This window comes from Eumetopias jubatus, unplaced genomic scaffold (assembly GCF_037043125.1).
Source record: "Eumetopias jubatus isolate StellerSeaLion01/CBP00866 unplaced genomic scaffold, mEumJub1_p1.0 scaffold_15, whole genome shotgun sequence".
In the NCBI taxonomy this organism is placed as follows: domain Eukaryota; kingdom Metazoa; phylum Chordata; class Mammalia; order Carnivora; family Otariidae; genus Eumetopias; species Eumetopias jubatus.
The window spans coordinates 87,538,579-87,563,297 of record NW_028274821.1 but is presented as its reverse complement, the minus strand read 5'-3'; the positions used below and the strand labels follow the sequence as shown (position 1 = coordinate 87,563,297).

The 24,719-nt window shown below is 51.4% G+C and overlaps 1 protein-coding gene across 3 annotated transcripts in view; it reads right to left on the bottom strand.

Moving 5' to 3' along the window:
• Positions 1–24,719, bottom strand: part of SLC25A25 (solute carrier family 25 member 25) — a 35,627-nt gene continuing 10,908 nt past the window's right edge. Inside the window, exons 1-10 of one of the 3 annotated variants that reach the window (XM_028107714.2) lie at positions 18,148–19,557; positions 8,136–8,262; positions 7,962–8,049; positions 6,878–6,989; positions 5,504–5,662; positions 3,637–3,789; positions 3,218–3,325; positions 2,952–3,119; positions 2,233–2,383; positions 1–2,129 (exon numbers count right to left, since the gene is read on the bottom strand). In XM_028107714.2, the coding sequence (XP_027963515.2) occupies positions 1,945–2,129; positions 2,233–2,383; positions 2,952–3,119; positions 3,218–3,325; positions 3,637–3,789; positions 5,504–5,662; positions 6,878–6,989; positions 7,962–8,049; positions 8,136–8,262; positions 18,148–18,366 (1,470 nt within the window). In that variant the 5' untranslated portion in view covers positions 18,367–19,557 and the 3' untranslated portion in view covers positions 1–1,944. Of the gene's footprint in view, positions 2,130–2,232; positions 2,384–2,951; positions 3,120–3,217; positions 3,326–3,636; positions 3,790–5,503; positions 5,663–6,877; positions 6,990–7,961; positions 8,050–8,135; positions 8,263–10,683; positions 13,712–18,147; positions 19,558–24,719 lie in introns of those variants that run through there. The other 2 variants (XM_028107712.2, XM_028107711.2) reach the window with 2 other exon arrangements.

Genomic DNA, 24,719 nt, shown 5'->3' with positions numbered 1-24,719 from the left:
TCAGCTTTGAAACAACTTTATTAGAAGGCTGTTTTAAGTGACAACTTCCAATTCTTTGCTTTTTCACAAATTCCAGTTATCGCTAGACTGATATATAACAATAATTTTTGCATTGATCTTTGCATCCTATTAGCATTGTCCTCACTAGGCCATTATGGTGGAATGGAAATGCGACCTCCAGCCGCAAATTGACCAGCGTTGCTGAGCAGGGGTGGTGGCGGCGGGCGGGGGCGGGCCTGGGAGGGAGGGAGCCCACTTCACAGGCAGGGGCGGGGTACTGGCCGCCCTCTCCTGGAGCCCCAACCCCAAACTCACAGTGATAGGCCCCTCAGTGCCTTGTCGTTCGAAAGGATAAAAGAAAGAGATCCTCCCAGCCCAAGAAATGGTTTGGACTTACATCTTCAATGGAATTGAGATTTCTGCCACTCTTCCTGCCCCTTACTGAACCCTCAGATCCTAAGGCTTCCTGGGTGCGAGCCCTGTCCCAACCTGCCCAAGGTCATCCCCCCTGACCAGGGCCCCTCCCCCCCTGACCTTTTATCTGTCGCCAGTTCCCAGGAATTTCTTTGGACAGACTTGACGTCAGTGTGGCCAGTGGCGGGAAAGGTCACTCCCACGGCCCCTCCTTCCTCTCCCCACCCCGCCTGGAGGGTGTTGGGAAGGTACAATCAACCATGAACATAAATATGAATACAAAATGAATTTGAAAATGACAGGCTATTAATTAAACAAATCTATAAAAATAGTTAGGACATAACTCTGTTCAAATAAATACGAAATAAATAGGCTCCAAGCAGTGTGACACCCTGCAGCAGTGGAATGTGAGGCTGGTCCCCACTCTGCCCCAATTGGGATTGGACACGAATCCCCAGAGGCTCGGAAACAGACTTTAATGAAGTCAGCCAGGCTCTCTACCCCCTTTGTCTTCCCTCTGGAAGCACAGAACGTACACATTTGTCCAGCTTGTCCTTCTGAACAAAACCCTTTGCCCAACGATACATAATTAAGGCCTTGAACACCTTTTCCTCCTCTCATCAGGGTGCGCAGACGCGGGGCAGGGGCTGCCCTTCCTGCCGCTCCGTGGTGCCCGCCCAGCTCTCATTCCACAGCGGGGACAGGGAGGTGGTTCTGAGCTGGTGCCAGTCCTGACGGAGTCTGGGGCCAGCTCAGAACACCAGGACACCCCTGGCGGCAGGAGCAGCGAGGCCCTCTGCGTTGCGGGAGCCAGCCCTCGCCTTCCATGAAGCCATGCACCGGGAGGCCAGGCGGGCAGCCAATGGAGGAACTTGGCCCTGCCCCCTGCATGCACACGCACATCCGGGGGCCCATCTGTTGGGGAGCTCAGAGGCCAACAGCGGGGTGAGCACAGAAGCCGGACTCCTCCCTCTGCCCCCGCGCAACCTAGCCAGAGGGGACCCTGTAGGCCAGGAAGCCAGGGCATGAGGCCCCCACAGACCGAGGGGAGAGGAGCGAGCGCTAACATGGGGAGAGGCCTGGTGGCCTTCCTCCTACCATACTAACACAGCAGCGAGGAAGGAAGCAACACGGGCACGGTGTAGGCGCCCAGCAGGCCAGGGGGCAGGGCCTGAGGCTGGTGGTCTGGCAGCGAGATGGAAGAACGAAGCCGGCTCCGGGCCCCACTGTCCGGCAGGCACCGCGGGAAATGTCCCGTCCCCGCGTGCGTGCGTGCGTGCGCCTGTGTCCTGCTGGCCCCTGGAACGGATGTGCCGGCCAGCCAGGGTCAGCAGGACACACCCGGTGGGCCTGCCGGGCCTTGCCCCACTCCCTTGCAGGTGCATCCCAGGCTTTTCACAGCTTGGCTTCAGTCAGCTTAGTGTTGGCACATTCACAGAATGGATGGCTACATATCCCAGGGCTGCAGGCCCAGGATCCGTGAGTCTGCCGCGCAAGGCGGGGCTGTCCCCCACCCCCCCGCCAGTCCCATCACCGCGACTGTACGCCCAGGGTGATCTTCAGGTTCTCGTATACCACGTAGCTGATGCTCACGGCTGGGATCACCTTCATGAAGTTGGGGGCCAGCCCCCGGTACAGGCCAAAGGCCCCCTCGGTCCGCAGGATCTGCCTGAAGAGGCTGCTCATGGTCACCTCCGGAGCGCCCTCAATGGAGGCTGTCGTGAGAGAGGCACCCATCGGGGCTTTACCAGCTCCTTCCTAGAGCCCAACCTGCCCGGGGAGATGGGTCCCTGGGGACTGGCCCAGCACCAGCATTACCTTGGGCTTGCATCCGGGTCCTGACCAGGGCCAGTGGGTAGCTGGCCAGCTGGCCGCACGTGCTGGACATGGTGCCACAGGCCAGGAGCACAAACACACCAGGGTCCGCGCTATTGACTGCGTAGCGCTGTAGCCAGGCGTTCTTGAGCGTCTGGCAGAGGAAAGGGGGACAGGGATGAGGCAAAGTGCCCGTGAGCCCCAGAAAAAGCTTATGAGGCAAGAGGAGACAAGGGTCTGGGGGTGGGGGCATAGTTATTGGATCCGCACAGGAGGCATTTCCTTGTCACATGGGATCCTTGAGGCTACTGTAACCTGATTCGCTTGGCCTGCCTGCCCTTTGTTTCTGCTGTCGCTGGGGATTCCTGGGTAGGACAGGGAGTGGGGCTGAGGCAGGAGCAACACCCACCTCCCCACCCAGAGAGCCTGACTTCTGTGGTCTGAGGTCTGCTGGGGGCCCAGTGAGCTCTCCTAGCGTCGTCGTCTGGTGATCTGCCCACTTGAGTCCCTGAGGCTGCAGAACCTGGGGGCTGCCAGGGCCAGGCCGTGTGACAGGAGACCCTTGCAGAGAACAGAGGAGTCTGGAAGGAGACACGCTTTGCTCCTTGTTGCAGCCACCCCCCAGTGTCTATCAGGGAGTGAGAACAGGCAGGGGCCTGGCTAGGAGGGGTTTCTGAATCTCTGCTACTGAGTCAAGGAGCCTGAGCCTGCTAGGACCTCACCTCGTAGACGGCTAGGTCTATCCCAGCGTAGGGGATGATCCCCAGCATGTTGGGAACATAGCCTTTGTAGAAGGCGGCTATTCCCTCTCTGGCCAGGATCTTCCTGGCACAGTCCAGCATGCCTGAGTACTGGCCTGTCTTGCGCAAGGCCATCCGGGTCTTCAGAACCTGGAGAACCCAAAAGGAGCGATGGGAGCGTGAGCACGGCCCACTCCTCACCCTCACCCCATGCGCACTGCCCACTCTAGGACCAAGGCAGCCCTCACCTCCATCGGGTAGATGCTGCTCTGGGCGATGGCCCCGGCCAAGGACCCTGCCACAAGTCTCTCGTGAATCCTCAGAGTCTCCTGGTCGCTCCCCACGAGACGCTTGATCTAGAAGAGAGAGCAAATGAATGGACAGACCCCGAGACCAGCTCCGCTGCCCCTGTCCCAGGGCTCCTCCCAGATCCAAGGCCTGGTGTCCCTGGCACACCTGACACTGTCCAGAAATAGAGGGAACTGGCCCACTCTGGGGCTGGCAGCAGAGTGGGGGCTGGACCCAGCCACCTGCCTCTTCCTGCTGTCCCCTGGGTACAGTGACTGGCTCCAGCTTCCAGGGCATCAGCAGGGCAGGGAGCTCCACCCAGGGAAGCTCAGGAAGCAGCTGACGACAGGCGCCTCGCCTGGGGGAGTGGGGTCCTCACCTGCTCGTAGGCCATGAATTTGATGGCCGACTCGGGGGCAATTTTGAGGACGTTGATGCCATTGCCCCGCCAGAGGGATTTGGTTCCACCTTCTCGAATCATCTGGGTGAACCCGCCCACGATGCACATGTTGTTGCTGCGGGAGGCGTGGACCTGAGGAGGGAAGGACGAGTGGTCAGAAAGAAGCCTGTGACCAGGGGGCGGCCAGCATGGGACAGAAAGCCTCTACTGCAGGCCCGCACATTGGGGTCAGCAAGCAGCTCTCCCCTGTTGGGGTTCTGAAGGGTAACTCGGCACCTGGAGAATCCAACATGGCTACCCTCGCTCTTCACGGTGCACCTATGGTATGCTAACACTGCGCTAAACACCCCTGCAGCTACTACTTTAACCACCTTTTTCCTTTTTTTTTTTTTTAAAGATTTTATTTATTTATTTGAGAGAGAGAATGAGACAGGGGAGGGTCAGAGGGAGAAGCAGACTCCCTGCTGAGCAGGGAGCCCGATGCGGGACTCAGTCCCGGGACTCCAGGATCATGACCTGAGCCGAAGGCAGTCGCTTAACCAACTAAGCCACCCAGGTGCCCTCCACCTTTTTTCAATTGAGCTTTTTACTATGGAAAATTTCAAACATGTACAAAAGTGCCGAGAGTTATATACTGGGCTTTCCTGAACCCATAACCAGCTTCAACCATCATAAAACCACGGATCACTTTAAGGCCCATCCCAGGTACTGGGGAGGCAATTTGTTCAGGCCCCCTGGGTTTTACAGAGGAATGGAAGTCCCGGCACTGGAGTGAGGAAGCAGGTCACAAGGTCACATAGCTGTGAAGGCAGGACCCCGGTCAGGTTTTATTTCCCAAAGCTTTTCTCCCTAAACCATTCCGCTCTCCCACCCCCCACTTCTGCAAGAGAAGGGAGTTCATGTTTAACAGGCTTCAAAACAACACAGGCTCAGGAGGGCAAGATGGGGAGGAAAGGATGGCACTTTTTTTTCTTCCTTTCTTTTCTTTTATAACAATTTTAGCGCGTCTGGGTGGCTCAGTTGGTTAAGCGACTGCCTTTGGCTCAGGTCATGATCCCAGGGTACTGGGATTGAGCCCCACATCGGGCTCCCTGCTCAATAGGGAGCCTGCTTCTCCCTCTGCCTGCCACTCTCCCTGCTTATGCACTCTCTGACACATCAATAAAATCTTTAACAAAAAATAAAAAATTTTAGGTAGTTAACATACAGTGCAATCTTGGTTTCTGGAATAGAACTCAGTGATTCATCACTTCCATACAAGACGCAGTGCTCATCATCCCAAGAGGATGGCACCTTTTCTGAGCAGGGCTCAGAAACACCAGCACTGACACACAAGCAAAGGGCTGGGGGGCGCTGCGCCACGTGTTCAGGCGACCCTGAAGTCCGACAGGGCATCCTCGTGCAGGCCAATTTCGCAAGCCTGTCCCTGACGTGGGCCTAGCTTATCTCTGCCCTGTGGACGTGGAGTTGGGCGTCCGGCCAAGGTAAAGGTGTCTGGGCCAGGTGGGGGTCTGCTCGCATCCACCCCGTGTGCTGCCTACACAAAATGTGCCCAGGAAAACAGGTTCCTGCCACCCTGGTTCTCACTGGCTTCACCTGTCCACATTTCAGCCCTGTAATGTGACCGTTGGCTTTCGTGCCCCGGGTAAGATGAAATAAACTACGTGCAAAAGGGCAATTAGACCTGGATCTTCTGTTGCCCGTGTCTGAGCAATAATTCCAATCTAATTTACTGGGTTAGAAAAGTATGAGCCCAAAGAGCAAAAGACAGAGGAGGAGAAAACCGACTCACTGAGGACCCACGGGGTGGAAACCGGGTGGTCTGAGGCCCATTTTCCCCACGTACCTGCATGAGCACCTTGAGTCTGTCCAGGGGCGCCGTGCAAGTTCTGGATACTGCCCCGGCCCCGCCTCCAGCCACCAGGTGTCTCCACCACATCCCCGTCTGTCTCTCTTCCATGGTGAATTCATCGGGGACCGTCAGATTCTCACCCACATCAAAGATCTGCAAGGAAGACCAGCACAGATAAAACAGGCAGGCTCCTGATGCTTGTGGCCAAGCTGTTGGCAGACAGCCAGGTCTGTAACCTGGCACTGTCCAGAATGGCCGGGCCCCAGGGGCCACACAGATGGTGACAATGCCCCGGGCCCAGGGTGGGGGGACGAGTGTGCCCCTTCCCGTTCACCGCATGGAGGTGGCACAGCTCCTATCCCTGTGTGAGCCCTGCAGAGGCCCAGGGAGAGAATCTGAGAGCGAGGCTGGAAGAAAGCGGTTATAAAACCATTTGGACAGCCTTGCAGATACTTGCCCACGGCTCTTGCAAGAATGGCTTACAAAGGCATTTTAGCTGAGGATCACCAGACTGCCTGTACTGAAAGGGTCAAGTCAGGGGTAAAAATTCTGAAACCCGATGTGGAACCAGATCACGCTGGCAGAACATTGCACAAGGCCTCGGCAAATATCAGAGACTGCAATGCCTACGTAACAGCCGCTCTCCTGGGCGACATCCCGCCTGGTCAGAGCCAGCTCTGCTCCGATCAGCCAACTGGGGAGCCAAGGGTGCCCTGAGGGTGAGATCCTGCCCTGGGCACTGCGGGAGACAGACCAGAGGCAAGCCCCCGGCCTCCCCTCCCAGAGCGGACAGTCTAGGGTAGCTAAGACGGCAGATGGGGCGGGCCTACCCCGAATGAAAGGGCTCGCAGGTGGGGGGTCAACATGGCCACAACCAGGGCAGTGTGATGGGTCTTTCTGAACAGCAGTGCTGACAGGGGTGAAAGAGCAGCATGTACAGGACATTTTCTTTGACAGAGAGAAAGGACGCAAAAAATGGGGTGCTGGGGGAAGAAACTAAACGGCTCTATTTGTTCTAGCATTGTCCCCGCTGCCCCAGGCGCACGTAGGCTTTGGGAGAACGAGCAGGATTGGGGAAGCGGTGTCTGGAGCGGACCCTGAAGGACAGGCAGCATGTGGGGCGGGAGGGCATCCAGGGCAGAGGGAACCCCGTGTCTGGGTGGTCAGGGCTGGCGTGGGGGAATGGAGGGCACACGTGGAGGGCTCCGTGGGGCTGGCGGAGGAGTCAAGTCTCGTGCTGAAGAGGAAAGCCAAAAGCCGAAAACCCCACTCTCACCCCCACACCGGGATGGGGGTTGATGCCTTGAGAGCGGACGCGTGAATGGAGGAGGGAGAAAGTGCCTTCACGCCCCGGGGCATGGGACTCACCGTGGAATGCTTCCAGTACAGGATGATCTCGGGGATGTTTTCCACAGGGTGCAGAAGGTGGTAGTCTCTCCACTCGTTCCAGTCGATGGTCATTGTGCCATTTTTATCCATGCTGCAAGACAAGCACATGGTCGGTTGCCCCCGGGGTAAACAGGGCCATACGTGAGCTGCACTTCCACCCCTCCAGGCGAGCCCGGGGCAGGCCCTGCGCCACTGAGGAAACCACGGGAGGTGCCTCGGCCCCAGTGAAGAGGCGAGGTGGCTCCACACCCCACTTTGCACGAAAACAGGAATACAATGGCCCATAAGAACCCGGTTCTGATCAGGCACAGAGGTCAAGGAGGGAGGGGATCACCGGGGTGACACGGATACTTACTAGGTTACAGGGCCCCAGAAGTGGCCCGTTCGTATTCTGACAGACAGACAAAGGAGGATGCAGAGGAGAGAGGAGAAACACAGATAAGTGCTCTGAGCAGATGTTAGCGAAGCAGGCACACAGCACGGCACAACGCCCAGGGAGCTGGACAAGAGGCAACTGTCCCTGACCAGCTGCTTCCGGCCCCGGGGATCTGGAAAGGCGCAGGCAGCAAGGGCAGCGCTCCTAAGGGAAATCTGCGCGATTTCCCGCCATAGCCACTATATGCTCTCCCCCAGGACCAGGGCTCCCCTGGGAGCTGTCTCGGGGCACCACTTCTGATTACAGGGGGGAGGAAATGCAGCATTCTCGGGGAGAAGTCCACCGTACGCAGACTGCTGCCACCCGAGCCCCTTCCCCGTCCCCACCAGGCAAAGAGAGTGCTCCTTGCTCGCCTTTCACCCACTTGAAATCCCCCCAACTGGTCTTTTCTCTTCACGGGTCACCGGAGAGAGGGCACACTTCCAGGTGATTCGTGACTCTGGCCTGGAACTCAGGGAGCGGTTGCTCCTGGGAAGGGGGCTACCTACTCATGGCATCAAACCAACAGAAGCCAAAGTTCAGAGAAACGGGGTTAATACAGTGAAGGGTGCCACGGGGTTGGTCCAAGAACGTTTCTTTCATCACGTGTTTGTTAAACCAGATACAGAGGCTGACAAAAGTTCTCACCTCTTGAGAATCTTTTCGGCCTGCTGTTCGGATATCTTGACTCCCAGGTCCCGCAGGGACTGCATGATCTCCTGAGCGTCGATCCGTCCTGCAACAACAAAGGCTTCAGCCAGGGGCCAGGCCCGCAAGAGGCCTGAGACGCGGGCAGCCACTGGCTCTGGAGGCGATGCTCACCGTCATTCTTCTTGTCTAAACTCTTGAACACCAGCCTCAGCTTCTTCTCGTGATCTTGGAGATAATGGACAAACTCTTCAAAGTCGAGCTGCCCATCGAGGTCTTTATCTCCAGCTTGCACAATTTTCTATTAAAAAAAAGTTAAAGTTTCCTCCTTGATCTCGTGCCCCAGCTTTTCCTCGTTCCTTGTGGCGGCCTGTCCCCAGGAAACAACTGTGCTAACCCATGCACAGAGGTGGCCTCAAGGACCTGAGATGCTTCCTCGGTTCTGTTCCCAATGCCACCACTTGGATCCCCAAGACCTAGCCAGAACCCAAGCAAAAGCCCACCTTGCTTCCCCTCACAAGCAAAGAGGAAAAAGGCACCCCTGGGAGGCGCCCTTCAGACACAGGCCAGCAAGCGGCCGGCTTGACACTTTCTCATTCCAAGTGTCCTGAAGACTAACTTATTGTACAACCAAGGTCAGCCGTGTGGTTCCCCTGCAGCAGGGTCCCTGGCGCCCGGCCTCAGCCCGCATGCTCTCTGCCCAAATGTGGGGATGGCCTCGGGCGCTCCAGATGCCACCAGGAATGCTGCAGCTTGCTCTTTTTATCCCTAACAGTGGCACTGGCCCAAGAACAAATGGGTGACCAGGGTAAAGGTATGGGGGCAGAGCTGGCCCCTGCCAATGCCTGCATGGCAGAAACATGGCCAGAGGACCCTGGTAGGAGCCAAGGGGGACTATTCTTGGACGCGGGCATGGGCTTGATGGCACTGCCAGCCTCTGATCCCAGGGGAGCCAGATGACATAACCAGGTACCAAAAAGCAGGCCAGCTCTTAGTAGTTTCCTGACCCAAGAAGGCTTGAAGAGACCCCTTGAACAGAACTCTATGCCTGCCCCTAGAGGTGAACTTTGTTCAGCAGCTGCAGTTTTGCATGCTCAGTCCCTGGAAATTCTCCCCGAACGAGTGAGCCCTTGGCCTGTGCCACAGGGCCCGTTAAATGCTTTACCCCTAGTACCCTGCTGAACCCTCTCAAGCAGCTCTAGGAGGCAGGTACTGTCATTCCCCCCATTTTTTACAGAGAAGGAAACAAGCTCAGAGAGGTTAATTTATCCAAGGTTACACAGCCAGGGAAGTGGTGGGCGAGATTCAGGCTGGGCCTGTTAAGACTCCAGAGCCACCTCCCTGGAGATCCCGCTGCCACCCTAAAAGTTAATCTCAAGAAGGTGGGTGACACACATGAGTCACTGCAACCTAGCAACACCCCAAAATCTGGACCAAGAACCTCCTAAGGAAAATGGTCATAGTCTTCCTGTTTTGCCCAATTCTCTCGGTGAGAAACAGGCTCACTAGTCACAAACCAATCTGGCTTTAAAAGTCTCTGAGCCAGTGGGTTTGGGAATGGATGGACCACTGGCTATCTGGTGCTCTCCAATGATTAAGATCATGGTTACTCTCTGAACCATCTGATGGCCCTTTGTGACTGCTCAGCCACTAAGGATACTAGGAGGAGGCCTGGGCAGATACCATGTCACCTAACATGATCCACAGAACAACGCCGGGGGTGTGGCAGGAATGTGAGACAGAGGCTGGCACATATTGCATCTGCTATCTGGAGTTAACTTCCTGCAGACATCTGTGCTCTCGGCCAAGAATGGTACAAATTACATATATGGTTATCATTCTAGATTTACGGCAGGAGTGGAAATAGAATCTAGGAGGCGAATGTCAGGCACAGAGCTTTTCGGTTTCTGGGCCGCTCTGCCACCAACACGATCCATGCGCCTCAGTGGGCGCGGGTGTCTGGTAATACAGAGAACCCAAGGATGTGTTCACTGCAGGTGATTTCAAGACATTCTCAAAGTCCTTGCTTCTACCTCAGAACCACCAGGCCTACTTTGTCTCCTTCCTAGGATATGCTAATCCCCATCCCCAGCACACCATCTGACCTCCACTGCCATCATGAGCAGTGGGAGACAGCATGAGGTCTGATTAACAGAGAAGTCAGGGTGCTCCTTTAGGAGGCAAGGGGCCCCCCACAGGCTCTGGAGCCATTTCCCCATCTTTAAAATGTCACAATTTTTGCTGCTCCCAAGGGAAGTCTTGGGAGGGCTCCCCCTCCCCAGGACACAGCCCTGCCAGCTCCAGCCTCTGCAGCTCCAGTTCCAACTCTGGGCCTCCAACAGGAGCTTCTCTGCCTCTCCCTCCCCCAGCTCTGAGAAACGGCCCCACAGTGGCTGGGCTGTGTCCCTCTTTGCGGCCCTGTTTCTCTGGAACTACCCCCCATCCCCAGTAAAGAATTCCTTTCCATTTCCCACAGGTATCTCCCCAGTAATTCCGGCCTTCCTTGGAAGTCATATGAAAGCCAGTCATTCCTGTGACATGACATAACCCTTTCCCCGCCTACAGTCACATGAAAACTGGGGAAAGAACTTGCACATTTCAGACATTCTTTCCCTTCCGTGGGGTTTGGGGGCGGGGGGAGTTCGCGCACGCGCACCCTCTACCACCACTCAGGCATTCACTCAGCCGACCCCCCGAGCAGGCGCCCGCCGCCGCTGCAGACCTGCTTCCACTGGCGGTAGGTGGAGAACTCCTGGGAGGGGATGAAGACGCTGAGTTTGAAGATGGACTTCAGCTCGGCGGGAAGGCCCTTGGACTCGAAGTACTGGAACTCGGTCTGGGTCTCCCCGATGAGCGGCACATACAGGCACAGGCAGAGCATGCTGACGGGGAGCCGGGCGCGCGCGCCGCCGGGGAGCCCGGGAATGCTGCCGGGACCGCACGCTCGCTCCAGATAAGCCGGGGCGCAGCTGTCATTGGCTGCTCAGGCCCTGCCCTTTTACTTAATTGAGAAAAGCCGGCCCAGGGGAAGTCCTGCCCACAGCCAATGAGCACCGGCCCCCGTGAGGAGGCGGCGATTGCTCAAGTGGAGGGGTGTAAAGATCAGGACTGACGTCACGGGCGCCCCGAGTTAACTCCTCAGAAGCTGGCCGAGGGAAGAGTGCTGCCCCAACGAACCTTCTTCACCCTCCGCTGCCAAGCCCTCCAGATGAACAAACAGCCCTCAGCATGTTTTTCCACAAGGTCCCCAAACGCATCACCCAATACAATGGTTTTCTCCCCTTAGTAAATCATTCCCAACAGAAAAATCAGTGGATGCACAGACTGCGTCGATGCTCGCTGGAAAGGGGCCCAGTTTAGCTGTGAGGGTAGAAGTCGGCAGGGGCTGCCTGGGAGCCGGGTGCCCAGCGATCCTGGAAGTGGCCCCACGGCGGCGGGCTCCGGCTCATTCATCCGCAGGGGAGCTGCCCCGGAGCTGGCTGAGCCCTGGACTCGGCCTTCCAGCTGGCGCCAGTGACCTTTCCCAGGCCACTCTGCAATGTGAGCACCTCAGAAGCAACCCATTCCCCTGTAGGCTTCCCCTGGAGGTCCCGCAAGCACCCAGGAGCTGACACGATGGAGGCAGAAAGGACCCTCACTAAAGGCTGTGGAGAGGGACTCCCCAGAAGCATTACTCTGGGGTCAGCTGGGCCCTCACATAAGACTCCAGAGAGCCTTCAGAGCCCACTTTCAGAACACTTCAAAGTTTGGTAATAGTGCAAGCTTTCTGGCCTAGGTCTGTGCTATTCAGGAGAGAAGTTTTAAATTTTAAATTAATTAAATGAAATTAAAAATTCAGTTCCTGAGTTGTGTGACATTTCAGGTACTCCACAGCCACATGGACTCACTGAACATTTCCATCACCCAGAAAGTTCTATATCGGGCAACACGGCTTCAGAACACCCCTTTGACGTGAGGATAAGAGAAAAATCTCAGGTCCTGGAAAGTCAGGTTTGGGTCATCACTTAAGGGTGATCCTCTCCAGCCCAGCCTACCATCTCCACATCATCCCTTCCCCACGGAAAATGTCAGGAGATTCGTGCTGCGGAGGCAGACCGCGTCACAAAGATGTTCCTTCTATAGTGCACCACTTCCTAATATAGACTAAATCTCACTACCAGGATGGATAAAAATGGATGGTTATAATTTGGAAATCACCAAAAGTAAAATGAATTTCTTAATTTGCTAAAAAGCTTTTTGTTAAGAACTAGAAAAAAGGAGGGCGCCTGGGTGGCTCAGTTGGTTAAGCGACTGCCTTCGGCTCAGGTCATGATCCTGGAGTCCAGGGATCGAGTCCCGCATCGGGCTCCCTGCTCGGCAGGGAGTCTGCTTCTCCCTCTGACCCTCTTCCCTCTCGTGCTCTCTGTCTCTCATTCTCTCTCTCTCAAATAAATAAATAAAATCTTAAAAAAAAAAAAGAACTAGAAAAAAGGATTTTAAAATAAGATGTTGGGTGGGATGCCTGGGTGGCTCAGTCAGTTAAGCATCTGCCTTCAGCTCAGATCATGATCCCAGAGACCTGGGATAGAGCCCTGCATTGGGCTCCCTGGTTCTGCTTCTCCCTTTCTCTACCCCTCTGCCTCTCCCTCTGCTTGTGCTCGCTCTCTCAAATAAATAAAATCTTAAAAAAAAAAAAAAAGATGTTGGGGCTCTTGGCTGGCTCCGTCAGAAGAGGAGGTGACTCTTGATCTCCGGGTCGTGAGTTCGAGCCCCACGCTGGGTGTAGAGATTAAATAAAAAAATAAAAAAAAAAAAAGATGTTGATGCTTAAATACAGCATTATGAAACATTTATTGACTTACATGACATTTCAGCCCTTCCCAAAGAGATGTGATGATGAGTCTGTAAAGACAGGTCTTGGGCTACACTGGGGAGGATCCGATGAGGAATCCGGAGAGAGCTTGGATTATCCAGATTTCTGCTCAGCCTCCACCTAAGTCCATGACAGTCATCTATCTCTTCAACTGCCCCATCCAGAATTTCTGGTTCAGGGCTGTATTCATGTACAACTTATCTCTGCTACTGGGGTCCCTGAAGGCAGGAGGCTATGGTTTTGAACCTTGACTAAGTCCTAAGTCCTAAGACCTGAACCTTGACTTGGTCATGGAGGATGTGGATATAAATAGCTTCTGAATGAGTGAAGCCAGTGGCAGGCCTTTAAGACCCCAGGAAACAAACATGACCACTCTTGATGAAGACCTAAAGTATGTTTTTCTGAGTGTCTGCACTCGTCAGGGTATTTTATACACCTCAACAAGATCATGTATTATTATTTTTATTTTAAAGGAGGTTCACATTTAGGGGCACCTGGGTGGCTCAGTTGATTAAGCGTCTGCCTTCAGCTCAGGCCATGACCTCAGGGCTCTCTGCTCAGCGGGGAGCCTGTTTCTCCCTGTCACTCTCCCTCTCCCTCTGTGCTCTCCCCATCTCTCGAATAAGTAAATAAAATCTTAGGAAAAAAAAAGTAGGTTCACATTTATAAGGGCACCTGGCTGGCTCAGTTGGTAGAGCAAGCAACTCTTAATCTCAGAGTCGTGAGTTTGAGCCTCATGTTGGGTGGAGAGATTACTTAAAAATAAAATTAAAAGTGCGCCTGGGTGGCTCAGTTGGTTAAGCGACTGCCTTTGGCTCAGGTCATGATCCCAAGGTTCTGGGATCAAGCCCCACATCAGGCTTCCCCTGCTCTGCGGGGAGCCTGCTTCTCCCTCTCCCTCTGCCTGCCACCCCCCCCCCGCCGCTTGTGCTCTCTCTCTGTCAAATAAATAAAATCTTTAAAAAATAAAATTTTAAAAAAGGTTCACATTTATAAATAAAAGAGCTACATTCTGAAATGCTGATCTTCCTTTGTTAAATTATTCATATTTGCATCTGAAACGAAAATAAGAGAGATGCTGAAGTATCTCATTTCAGTGATGACTGCAGTCATTCTAATACAGTATGGCAAACATTTTGGCAAAAAAATAAGTTGTTCAACTTGGAGATGTTTGTTTCCTAATAAACTGCATTTTTCAAATAATTTTGGTAAACATAACTGTACCACTGAATTTTTCTCTGTGTACTATTGAGTTTTCTGATATATTTATAGAACGTGAGAAGAGGTTCGAAGACAATACCAAATAAAAGTGAAACCTACATTCTATACTTTGCGGGAAACTTATTAAAGCATTATCAGATGGGGCGCCTGGGTGGCTCAGTTAAGCGTCTGCCTTCGGCTCAGGTCATGATCCCAGGGTCCTGGGATTGAGCCCCACGTTGGGCTCCCTGCTCCTCAGGAAGCCTGCTTCTCCCTCTCCCACTCCCCCTGCTTGTGTTCCCTCTCTCTGTCAAATAAATAAATAAAATCTTAAAAAAAAAAAGCATTATCAGATAAGAGCAACTGTTTTCTAGAAAAAAGCGGAATGAAATCCTGATTATAACAAAGCTCATTACTCCACAGACCAATGGTATTATGGGGTCAAAAAATGTCCTCCAAAAAGCCCTGCATGTTCTTGTCAAAATGTTATTTTACAATGCTAACGTTAGTTCTATTCCAACGTTAATTTTAAGGGTTCCAACGTATTTGTATTGTGCAACTGAGATGGAGTCCAACAGAATGTCTTCATTGGACAAACCTGAATTGGTGTTTGCTTATTTATTTAAACCACCCCTCCCTCCTGAGTCTCACAGGTCATGCGGAATTCCACTTGCACACAGAAACTGGAAATTCTGTCCAAGTGAGCCAACCTCTAGGCACCTGGGATCCACTGTAAGTGCTGTATCCCTGGGGTGATAGACAGTTGGGCCCAGAGGGGCTCCTGGGGTTGCCCCTTAATCTGAGATGAGCAAACAGACTTGGAGAGGTGACCTGGTTAGCCCCGGCCCCAGAACCTGTTGGCAGCAGGGCTGAGCCTCACCCAGGACCCAGCTCTTGTTACATCCATGTAAAATGGCACCCAAACCCGATACCGCCCATAAGATTTTAGAACCTGGTTTCCAAAGAAAGCCTGTAAGCCTGACCCAGGGAATTACAGTAAGCAATACTTCATATTGAAAGGTGGCAGGTGTGTGGGAAAGGGGCGACTCGAGCAGGTTCAGGCTTAGGCTTAGCTAGAAAACAACACAAAAGCCTATCTGTGTTACAGCTTCTGACCATGCAGAGGGGAAATACCAGTAAGAAAGATTAAAGCAAGGTTCGAGTTCGGTTCCTCACGATTCACACCAGCTCACGGTGTCCTGTGTTGTCCCTCTCCTCATCCCGCTGGCTACCATTCTTTTCTGCTCTTTTTGCTTATTCTAATTTTGTGACCCAGATCTACTTTTGCTGCTCTCTTCTGATGTGCGTTCCTGTGACAACCAGCATGCAGAAGCAATGACAGCAACTCTAGATCCCTGAGGATCTGGTGCTATTGGATTCCATTTCCTCCGTTAAGGCAGACGTTCCTCTCCCGGGCAGCATCCTGTCCCCCTCAAACCCGCCAATGCCACCACAAGTCGTCCCCATTCTACCACGCTGGCTCATGCCCCAGAACAGGTGCTTCCTGTAAGTGCCGAATACCATGAGTAGAACAGGGCAGGTAGAGTACCTTTGGGAGTGTAGCATTAGGTCATAAGTTATCTCCCCCCTCCCCTGCAATGACTCAGACCAAGCCAAAAATATTAATATGCGAAGGAGCCCTGCCGGCATCCGGCTCTTCTAGCCCCACCCACCTGGAAGGCTCTTGAACCTCACTGGCTGCTGCAGCCGGGGTGCCGTTTGATGATCAGGTTGCCATGACAGCCCAGGGCAGCCGGGTTCCGATGAAACCTGCCTACACTTGGCAATTAGACACACAATGAGCAAAATTCTCTGAGCTTCTGAGAAGACGGCCCCTCAGGATTTGCAAGCTTGAATGCCGCTGAGGGCGCCTCTTACTCCACACTAAGGCTTTCGTCTCCAACTGCAGATTAACTGTAAGACAAAGGTAAAGGGGAACACTGAACAGTTCCTAGAATAAAAGCCTGCAGGAACCCGACTCACTAGCAGACATACTTCAACGGGGGAAATGAGAGCAAAACAAAATAGTGCGGCTGGAGAACTGGGAAGCTGAGGACCAAGGGGGATGTGTCTATAAGGTTTCCGCAGCATTCTCCTGAGGGAGACAGCGAGGCCAGGTCCCCGTGGCCAGTGATCACAAACGCCAAACCCCACCTCTCAGAGTCACTGCAGCCCGCAGGCATGGCCACATGCTGAGAAAACACGCTACTCCGACTGTCAGTTCATCCACAGAAATGCTCCTGCTAGTCCCAGGTCTCGTTTTTGTTTGTTTGTTTAAAGATTTTATTTATTTATTTGACAGAGCGAGAGAGCACAAGCAGAGGGCGAGGGAGAAGCAGGTTCCTCGCTGCGCAGGGAGTCCGATGCGGGGCTCCATCCCAGGACCCTGAGATCATGACCTGAGCCGAAGGCAGATGCTTAACCATCTGAGCCACCCAGGCGCCCCCCAGGTCTTGGTTTATCTGCTTTTAAAGAGTCCACACTGCCCAGATGTGCTTGCTTTCTTGCTTCAAACCGAACCGGCTGATCTGTCTCCCTCCTGGGGCTATCCCCCCCACTCCCCCTCTAGCTGATCTCTGTCTCTCAGGGAGAGCAGGTTAGTGAAAGCTGTGGGTCTCCAGCTCAGCCCCGTGGCCCCTAACTGGCAGGCCAGGAGTGAAGCTGTTCAGAACAGGAAGTCCTGATGTGAGGCTACCAGTGGGGAGGTCTGGCAAGAGGTGCCAGGATGAGTTTGGGAAATGGAGCAGTTTAATTATTAAAGTCCAAAGTAGGTGAATTTAAAAGGGAGCCAGCCAATCCCTTGATCCCTGGGCCATAAGGCAAGCAGGTATGGAAATCAGAAAGCTCCTCACAAAGGAGAGCACCAATGCCATTTCTGAGCTCATCCCAAGATGACGGAAAGGTAGAAAGTGACATGGCTTGAAGCACACCTCAGAACACAGACTCTAAGATCCATGCTGACCAGGATGAGCAGGGGGTGGGGTGGGGAGGATGTGGCGGAACAGATGGTCAGACAGACAGACACACACAGACACTGAGGCTCCTCTCCAAGCTCACACCTAAACGCCCACAGAAGCCGTGGCATCAAAAGTCCCTCCCACTCAGCCAAGGATAACCAAACATTTAATTATTTGATATAGCAATTCAAGCAACATTTTGGGGGAATCTACAATGTGCCAGACACAGGGCAGTACCTCTTTCCCTCTTCTAGTTGATTTTTATCCCGAGAAGAATAGATTCAAAATAACCCAAACTCAGGAGGTCAGCAAGGTCGCTCCTTGCGCAGGCAGGAGAAATCCCGGACAAACTGCGCTTTCCGTTCTAATCCCAAGAACGCGACAGGTCCTGTTAAAACTGCTTTCTTAAGGTAAAGTGAGGCAGGTGCAGGGCAAAGTTCCACACAGATTAGGGGTGAAATCTCACCTCTACCCTCCATAACTGTTTAATCCTGGGCAAATTACTCAACCTTTCTGCACCTGTTTCCTCATCCACGAGATGCGGGTGTTACCACTTACCTTGGCTCTCGGGAAGATGAGGTGAGATAACCGACACTCTGAGCATGAGATGAACGGAAGGCTCTGGCACACAGCAGACCCGCAGACCCACAAGGGGTACTGGCCTCTGTACCTTGAGACTCCACCCTTTCCTCTGACTCCTCCTCCCACTGCTTTCCTTGCAGACCCAAAGGCAAGGGGTCTGACCTAAGGGGTGCAGGACAGGCTGGCCTTCCCCAGCTCCAGGCAGTTGGGTTCAACTTTGAAGATCCTCCCTGCATTGTTCAGACAGGCTAAGATCTAAGACACACTGTTATCGTTTGTCTCTTCCTTTCAACTGGCTCTCTGGGGCCAAACTGACAAATCCTAAGGTAAATCCTCTATTGCCTTCAACCTTCCTTCCCCAAATGGCCACACTGAAACGGTCATGGTAGGGTGATAAAGCTTTTACCATGGCCACAGGAAGATTCTAGATTGAAGAGTTGGGCTTCTTCATTGTCTAACACTTCTCCCCTCCAGCCTCCAATACCAAACTGATTGATTTCTAAGTCCTCTCTTCCTCCCCACACTCCAGTTTTTTCCAGGAAACTGATCCTAGACCAGCCCCTAAAGTAGGAGGTCCTCTTGAGGTTGCCATTACCTTAGGAAATTGCTCTGCAGGTCCAACCACCAGCAAAATGGTGGGTCTCTTTTCCGTGGCCTCAGCCCTTCCGTCCTGTTTCCCCAAAAAGCTTGACATCTGGTCTCCCCGAGCTGGAGCCGGGGTGCCTCTGACTTCATTATTGTTCCCCTCTCTGGAGCCTTGGCACCCAGCCCTAGGGAGAAAGCTAGACAGAAAATGCCACAGCATCTGCAGCATCACGGCTTCCTCCCAACGTTGCCGGCGGTGATTGTCACTTTTGAGGAGGGATGTGACCACAATACCAAGGATCTCTGGCTACACGGTCGCTCAGAAGGCTAGCCTGGGGAGTTGTAAAGCTGGAAGCTCTGCATACAGTGGCTGTTTCCTGCTTTTTCCAATTTGCTAGCACTGCTGTCCTGCCTGGCCTGAGAAGTAGCTCACTCTCCGAGAGCCCCTGCGGCCGGGGCTGCTGGGAATGAGAGCAGCTGGAGCTTCTTCAGTAAAAACTCACTTTTGCAGGTGGACGGTGATCAAATGTGTGGCTTTTTTCAAAAAGGAAAAAGCAATAGCCCAACTGATCTCTCCTGGAGGCAGAAGCAACTTGGAGCTCCCAATTATTCAGCAGTCCTCACTCCACTAATGATCATCACACCAGCGAAGACCGAGCACCCTGACCGCATTCTCACTGCAGCAGGGCGCAGCCAATCACCTCCGCCGACACTACGGAGTTCATTATCCCAACCAGCAACGTCCCTCCAATCACAGGCGGCCGATCCCCTGCATGCGGCCGGCAGTTCTGCAGGGAGGTGCTGATGGCAACCTCCAGCGAGCCTCCTAGCTCACAGAATCCTCCCTGAGCTGCAGCCGTGCAGGAGCCCCACTTCCTCCTCTCCGCCTGCTTGTTTCCGGGACAACGCTCACCATCAAGGTTAACCTGATCAAGAGACCCTGGCAACACTTCCTAGCACATCTAGCAACACTCTTCTTTGCTCCATTATCCCATTCTCTCCAACTGTGCGGAACACAATGCACGCCAGACCAGCTACTCATTCTCCCGTGTCTTCCTCTACACCATGAGCTGCTTGGGGACGGGGACCAAGTCACACATCTTTCTACCGCAAGGACCCAGAACCAGGCACAGATGAAGTCTGTAGACTGGACTGAGTTGATGATCATGAATAAAAGGGAATTAATCTTTGGTCATCTGTTTCTTAATTTACTAGCTGACAAATGCAGTGACCAGTATCCCTCACAAAAGTAACCCTTTGATAACGGTGTTCACAACCATTATTTTAAAAACACAAACATTGGGGGCGCCTGGGTGGCATTGTCAGTTGAGCATCCCGACTCTTGGTTTCGGTTCAGGTGGTGATCTCAGGGTCATGAGATCCAGCCCTGCAACAGGCTCTGTGCTCGGTGTGGAGTGAGGCTTGGGACTCTCTCTTCCTCTGCCCATCCCTGCCCAAAATAAATAAATAAATAAATCTCAAACACACACACACACACACACACACACACACAGCATGAGACAAGTTTCAAAAAATGTGTCAGAGAGAGTGGAGGGAAACCTGCACCCTCACACTCTGCTATGAGAGCATATATCAGTACAACCTCTCCAAAGAGTCAGTCAATTCCGGGTTTCCAACATGTTAAAAGCACAAAGCCTTTGACACAGCAATTCCACTTTTAGCAATTTATCCTGCAGATATATTTGCACACACAGGAAATCACATATACATTTATATGATACATATGTGATAAAATATAAGGATATTACATTTTATCAAGCAGCCTTGCTTATAATAGTGCAAGTTTGCTAACAACTTCAAGCCCTTTACAAGAGAAGTGGGGAAGATTCTGGCACACCCATACAGTGGAACCCTAGAATGAGGCACCTCTATCTACTGTTATGGAATGACTTGAAAATATCTTTTTAAGGATGCCTGGGTGGCTCAGTTAAGCGCCTGCCTTCGGCTCAGGTCATGATCCTAGGGTCCTGGGATTGAGTTCCGCATCCGGCTCCCTCCTCGGCAGGGAGTCAGCTTCTCCCTCTGCCTGCCGCTCCCTCTGCTTGTGCATGCGCTCTCTCTCTCTCTCTCTCTCTCTCACAAATAAAATCTTTAAAAACATATGTATCTTTTTAAATGAGAAAAGCAAGGTGCAGAAAAAAGGGGACAATATGCTGCCATTGATTTCTCAGTGTGTATGTGACAAATATCTCTGGAAAGACACACTAAAAATTGAAGAGATGGTTTGGGGCCCTTGGCGGTTTGAGGGGAGAAAGGCAGGTGGGAGATTTATTTTCAATGAATAGCCTTAGATCTTGTGAAACTGAATCATGCGCATGTATGACCAGCGGTGCATACATATGTACATACGTATAGTTACTTAAAAAGAAAACATGAGAAGTGAAAGCAAGATGGCCAAGCTTGGTCTGAAAGCTGAGGGGCCAGTGTCAGTTGTCCTCTCACCGGACGAAGAATGACCTCATCTCGAAGCAGTTCTGTGCGTTGCCTAGATGTATAGTCTTTATAGAGTCGGAGCCCAGGCTTAAATCCTGGCCATCACTTACTCGTTTTGTGAATGATCTTGGTCAAGTTACTTTAGTTCTCTGTGTTTTAATATCTGTATGTGCAAAATGGGGATAGTAAAAGAACTGTATTGTTACTTCATAGAATTGGTTAAAGACTAAATTAGATAATTCTTTCCCTCTGCACCTCCCCCCCACTGTCTAATAAATAAATAAATGTTAAGAAAAAGGAGAACAGTACATATTAATTATTTTTTTTAAAAGATTTTTATTTTTAAGCAATCTCTACACCTAACATAGGGCTTGAACTCACAATCCGGAGATCAAGAGTTACATGCTCTACTGACTGAGCCAACCAGGTGCCCCCATACTAGCTATTTTATTACCATTATCTAGAAAATGATTGTGAGTTCATGCAATTAAGCAGTTTTAATACCAAAGAAGAGTCAGCCCAGAGCCCCAAACCCCAAACAAGTAATCCTTTCATGAAGATGGATCTTGTTTTTAGACCCTGAGGGTCTGGTGAATTGGGCACGGTGGTGTTTTGGGCTCCCATCTGCAAACACAAGAGAAATCCCTTAGGTAGCAGATTACTGGCGTTTCATTTAATGGACTCTTCCATCCCACAGAACTGAGTAAAATCTCAGGGGCTTCCAGCCAAGATGGAATAACAGGGACTGATGCCCCTTTCTGCCCACAGGGAACAAAAGAGTGACTCCAGAGACATCCACGCAAATGAGGCAGGCCCTGCAACTGCCCCAGCTCCCTGGCTGGGGTTTCCAGGCTATGGCTCAGGGAGTGGGTACTCCCTCATGCTGAAGGCAAGGGGCTTGGTGGGCCAGGGAGGCCAGGGCGGCCAGAGCAGGACCAACTACCGGGGAGGAAGGAACTGCACAGACAGTCCCCTCATGCTGAAGGCAGAGCCCAGCAGTCCCCTCATGCTGAAGGCAAGGGGCTTGGTGGGCCAGGGAGGCCAGGGCGGCCAGAGCAGGACCAACTACCGGGGAGGAAGGAACTGCACAGACAGCAAGCTCTGGGGAGCCGCTGAAGGTACCCTACAGTCATGATGCATGCATGTGAGGAAACTGCCTGATGGTGGCAAAAGAACCATCCAAAGGCATCCTGTTCCCACCAGCCAGAGAGGAAAAACCTCATAATCTAGGGAGGGTCAGGAAGGGTTTGTAGAGGGCTTTGCCTCAGTAGTGGGGCAAAACTGGCCCTAGGCTAAATGCTGTTCTGGCCCCACAAATAAAGCTTTAAGCAGCAAGCCCTGAAAGGGTCAGATGGTTTCCAAATAACTGCATTCTAGAAAAAAGCTCAAGAATATTCATAGGAATATGAGATTAGCTAGCACCCAGCAAGATAAAATCCAATAAAAAAATTAACAGGAATGCAAAGAAGCAGGAAATGACCCACAATGAGGACAGAAATCAAGCAGCTGAAACTGACCCAGAATTGACGTGCATTGGACACCTGGGTGGGTCAGTCGGTTATGCATCTGCCTTTGACTCAGGTCATGATCCCAGGGTCCTGGGATTGAGTCCTGCCATCAGACTCCTTGCTCAGCAGGGAGCCTGCTTCTCCCTCTACCGGCCGCTCCCCTGGCTTGTGTTCTCTCTCTCTGACAAAGATACAAATAAAATCGTGTAAAAAAAAAAAAAAAGGAAATGACGTGTATGATAGAATATTAAAAGTCATAATGGTATTCCACATGCTCAAGAGCTAACAGAAAGCTTTAACATGTTAAATAGATACACTGGAGATACTCTAGATGAAAATTACAATATCTGAGATGAAAACCACACCGGCAGACTAGACAATGCAAAAGAAAAAAAATTGATGAACTTGAAGACAAAGCAATAGAAACTTCCCAAAATCAAAGAGAGAAAAAACAAAGCAAAACAAAATAATGAACAGAGTAGTAGTGAGCTGTGGGACAACCATTAAAACGTTAATACGAACTAGAGCTCACAGAGGTAGGGACAGAAAAAACATTTAAAGACACAATAGCTAGATTCCCCCCCCCAAATTCATTAAAAACTACAAATCCACAGATCCAAGAACTCAACAAACCCCAAGCATAAGAAATATAAAACAAACTACATCAAGTTAAATTTCCGAAAACCAGTGATAAAGAGGAATATTTTAAAATCAGAGAAAAAAGACCCAATATATTCACAGGAACAAAGATAATGACAGGGGACTTCCCATCAGAAACTGTTACCCCAGAAAAACACCTTCCACAAGGAAGGCAAAATAAAAACTTTTCAGGCTTATGAAAGCTGAAATAATTTATCACCGGCAGGTTTGCATTACAAGAAATGCTAAAGGAGTCCTTCAGGTAGAAGGAAAATCTAGATTTACACAAGGAATGATGAGCACCAGAGATGGTAACTGTGTAGGTAAATATAAAGGACTTTTTTCTTGTTATTTAAATCTCTTTAAAAGATAATATTAAAGCAAGACAATGTATTGTGGGTTTATGACATATGTAGAAGTAAAAATGTATGAGAACTATAGCACAAAAGCTGGGAAAGTATGAAAGTATGAAAGTCATACAAAAGTACAGTTGGGGGGCACTTGGGTGGCTCAGATGGTTAAGCGTCTGCCTTCCACTCAGGTCATGATCCCAGGGTCCTGGGATGGAGTCCCGTATTGGGTTCCTTGCTCAGCAGGGAGCCTGCTTTTCCCTCTGCCCGCTGTTCCCAATGCGTGTGCTCTCTCTGACAAAATCTTAAAAAAAAAGAGAGAGAATAGAAATGGAAGTATAGCTGGGGGATGCCTTGGTGGCTCAGAAGGTGGAAGCGTCTGCCTTCGGCTCAGGTCATGATCTCCAGGTCCTGGGATGAACCCCATGTGGGGCTCCCAGTTCAGTGGGGAGTCTGCTTCTCCCTCTCTCTCCCCTGCTCCTGCTCTCTCTCTCTCTCAAATGAATAAATAAAATCTTTAAAACTATTTTATTTTTTTAAAGATTTTATTTATTTATTTGACAGAGAGAGACACAGCGAGAGAGGGAACACAAGCAGGGGGAGTGGGAGAGGGATGTGGGGCTCGATCCCAGGACTCTGGGATCATGACCTGAGCCGAAGGCAGACACCTAAAGACTGAGCCACACAGGCGCCCCTAAAACTATTTAAAAAAGAAAGTACAGTTGGTCCTTGAACAACGCAGAAGGTTGAGGCACCAACCCCTGAACAGTCAAAAATCCACTTTTGATTTCCCAAAACTTAATAGCCTACTGCTGACGAGAAGTCTTACCGGTAACATCAACAGTTGATTAACACATATTTCGGATGATATATGTGGTATATACTGTAGTGTTACAATAAAGCTAGGGAAAAGCAAATGTTATTAAGAAAATCACAAGGAGGTGCCTGGGTGGCTCAGATGGCTGGGCATCTGCCTTTGGCTCCGGGTCGTGATCTCTGGGTCCTGGGATTGAGCCCCACATTGGGATCCTGGCTGGCTCGGCAGGGAGCCTGCTTCTCCCTCTCCCTCTGCCTCTCCATGTGCTTGTGTGCTCTCTCTCAAATGAATGTATAAAATCTTAAGGGGCGCCTGAGTGGCTCAGTCGTTAAGCGTCTGCCTTTGGCTCAGGTCATGATCCCAGGGTCCTGGGATCGAGCCCCGCATCGGGCTCCTTGCTCTGCAGGAAGCCCGCTTCTCCCTCTCCCACTCCCTCTGCTTGTGTTTCCTCTCGCTGTCTCTCTCTCTCTGTCAAATAAATAAATAAAATCTTTAAAAAAAAAATCTTAAAAAAAAAAACAAAAACGAAAATCATAAGGAAGAGAAAATACATTTATAGTACCGTATGGTATTTATTTTTTTCAAAAAAAAATCCATGTAGAACTGGACCTGCGCAACTCAAACTCATCTTGTTCAAGGGTCAACTGTATACTAAGATTCTGAAACTATTTAATATAGTACCAGTTAAGGTAGACTGTGATAAGTTAAAGATGTGTATATATGTATGTATATTATAATCCCTAAAGCTACCATAGGGGAGAGAGAGAGTTGGCTTGTAAGCCAAGGAAAGAGACAAAACGGAATCATAAATCAT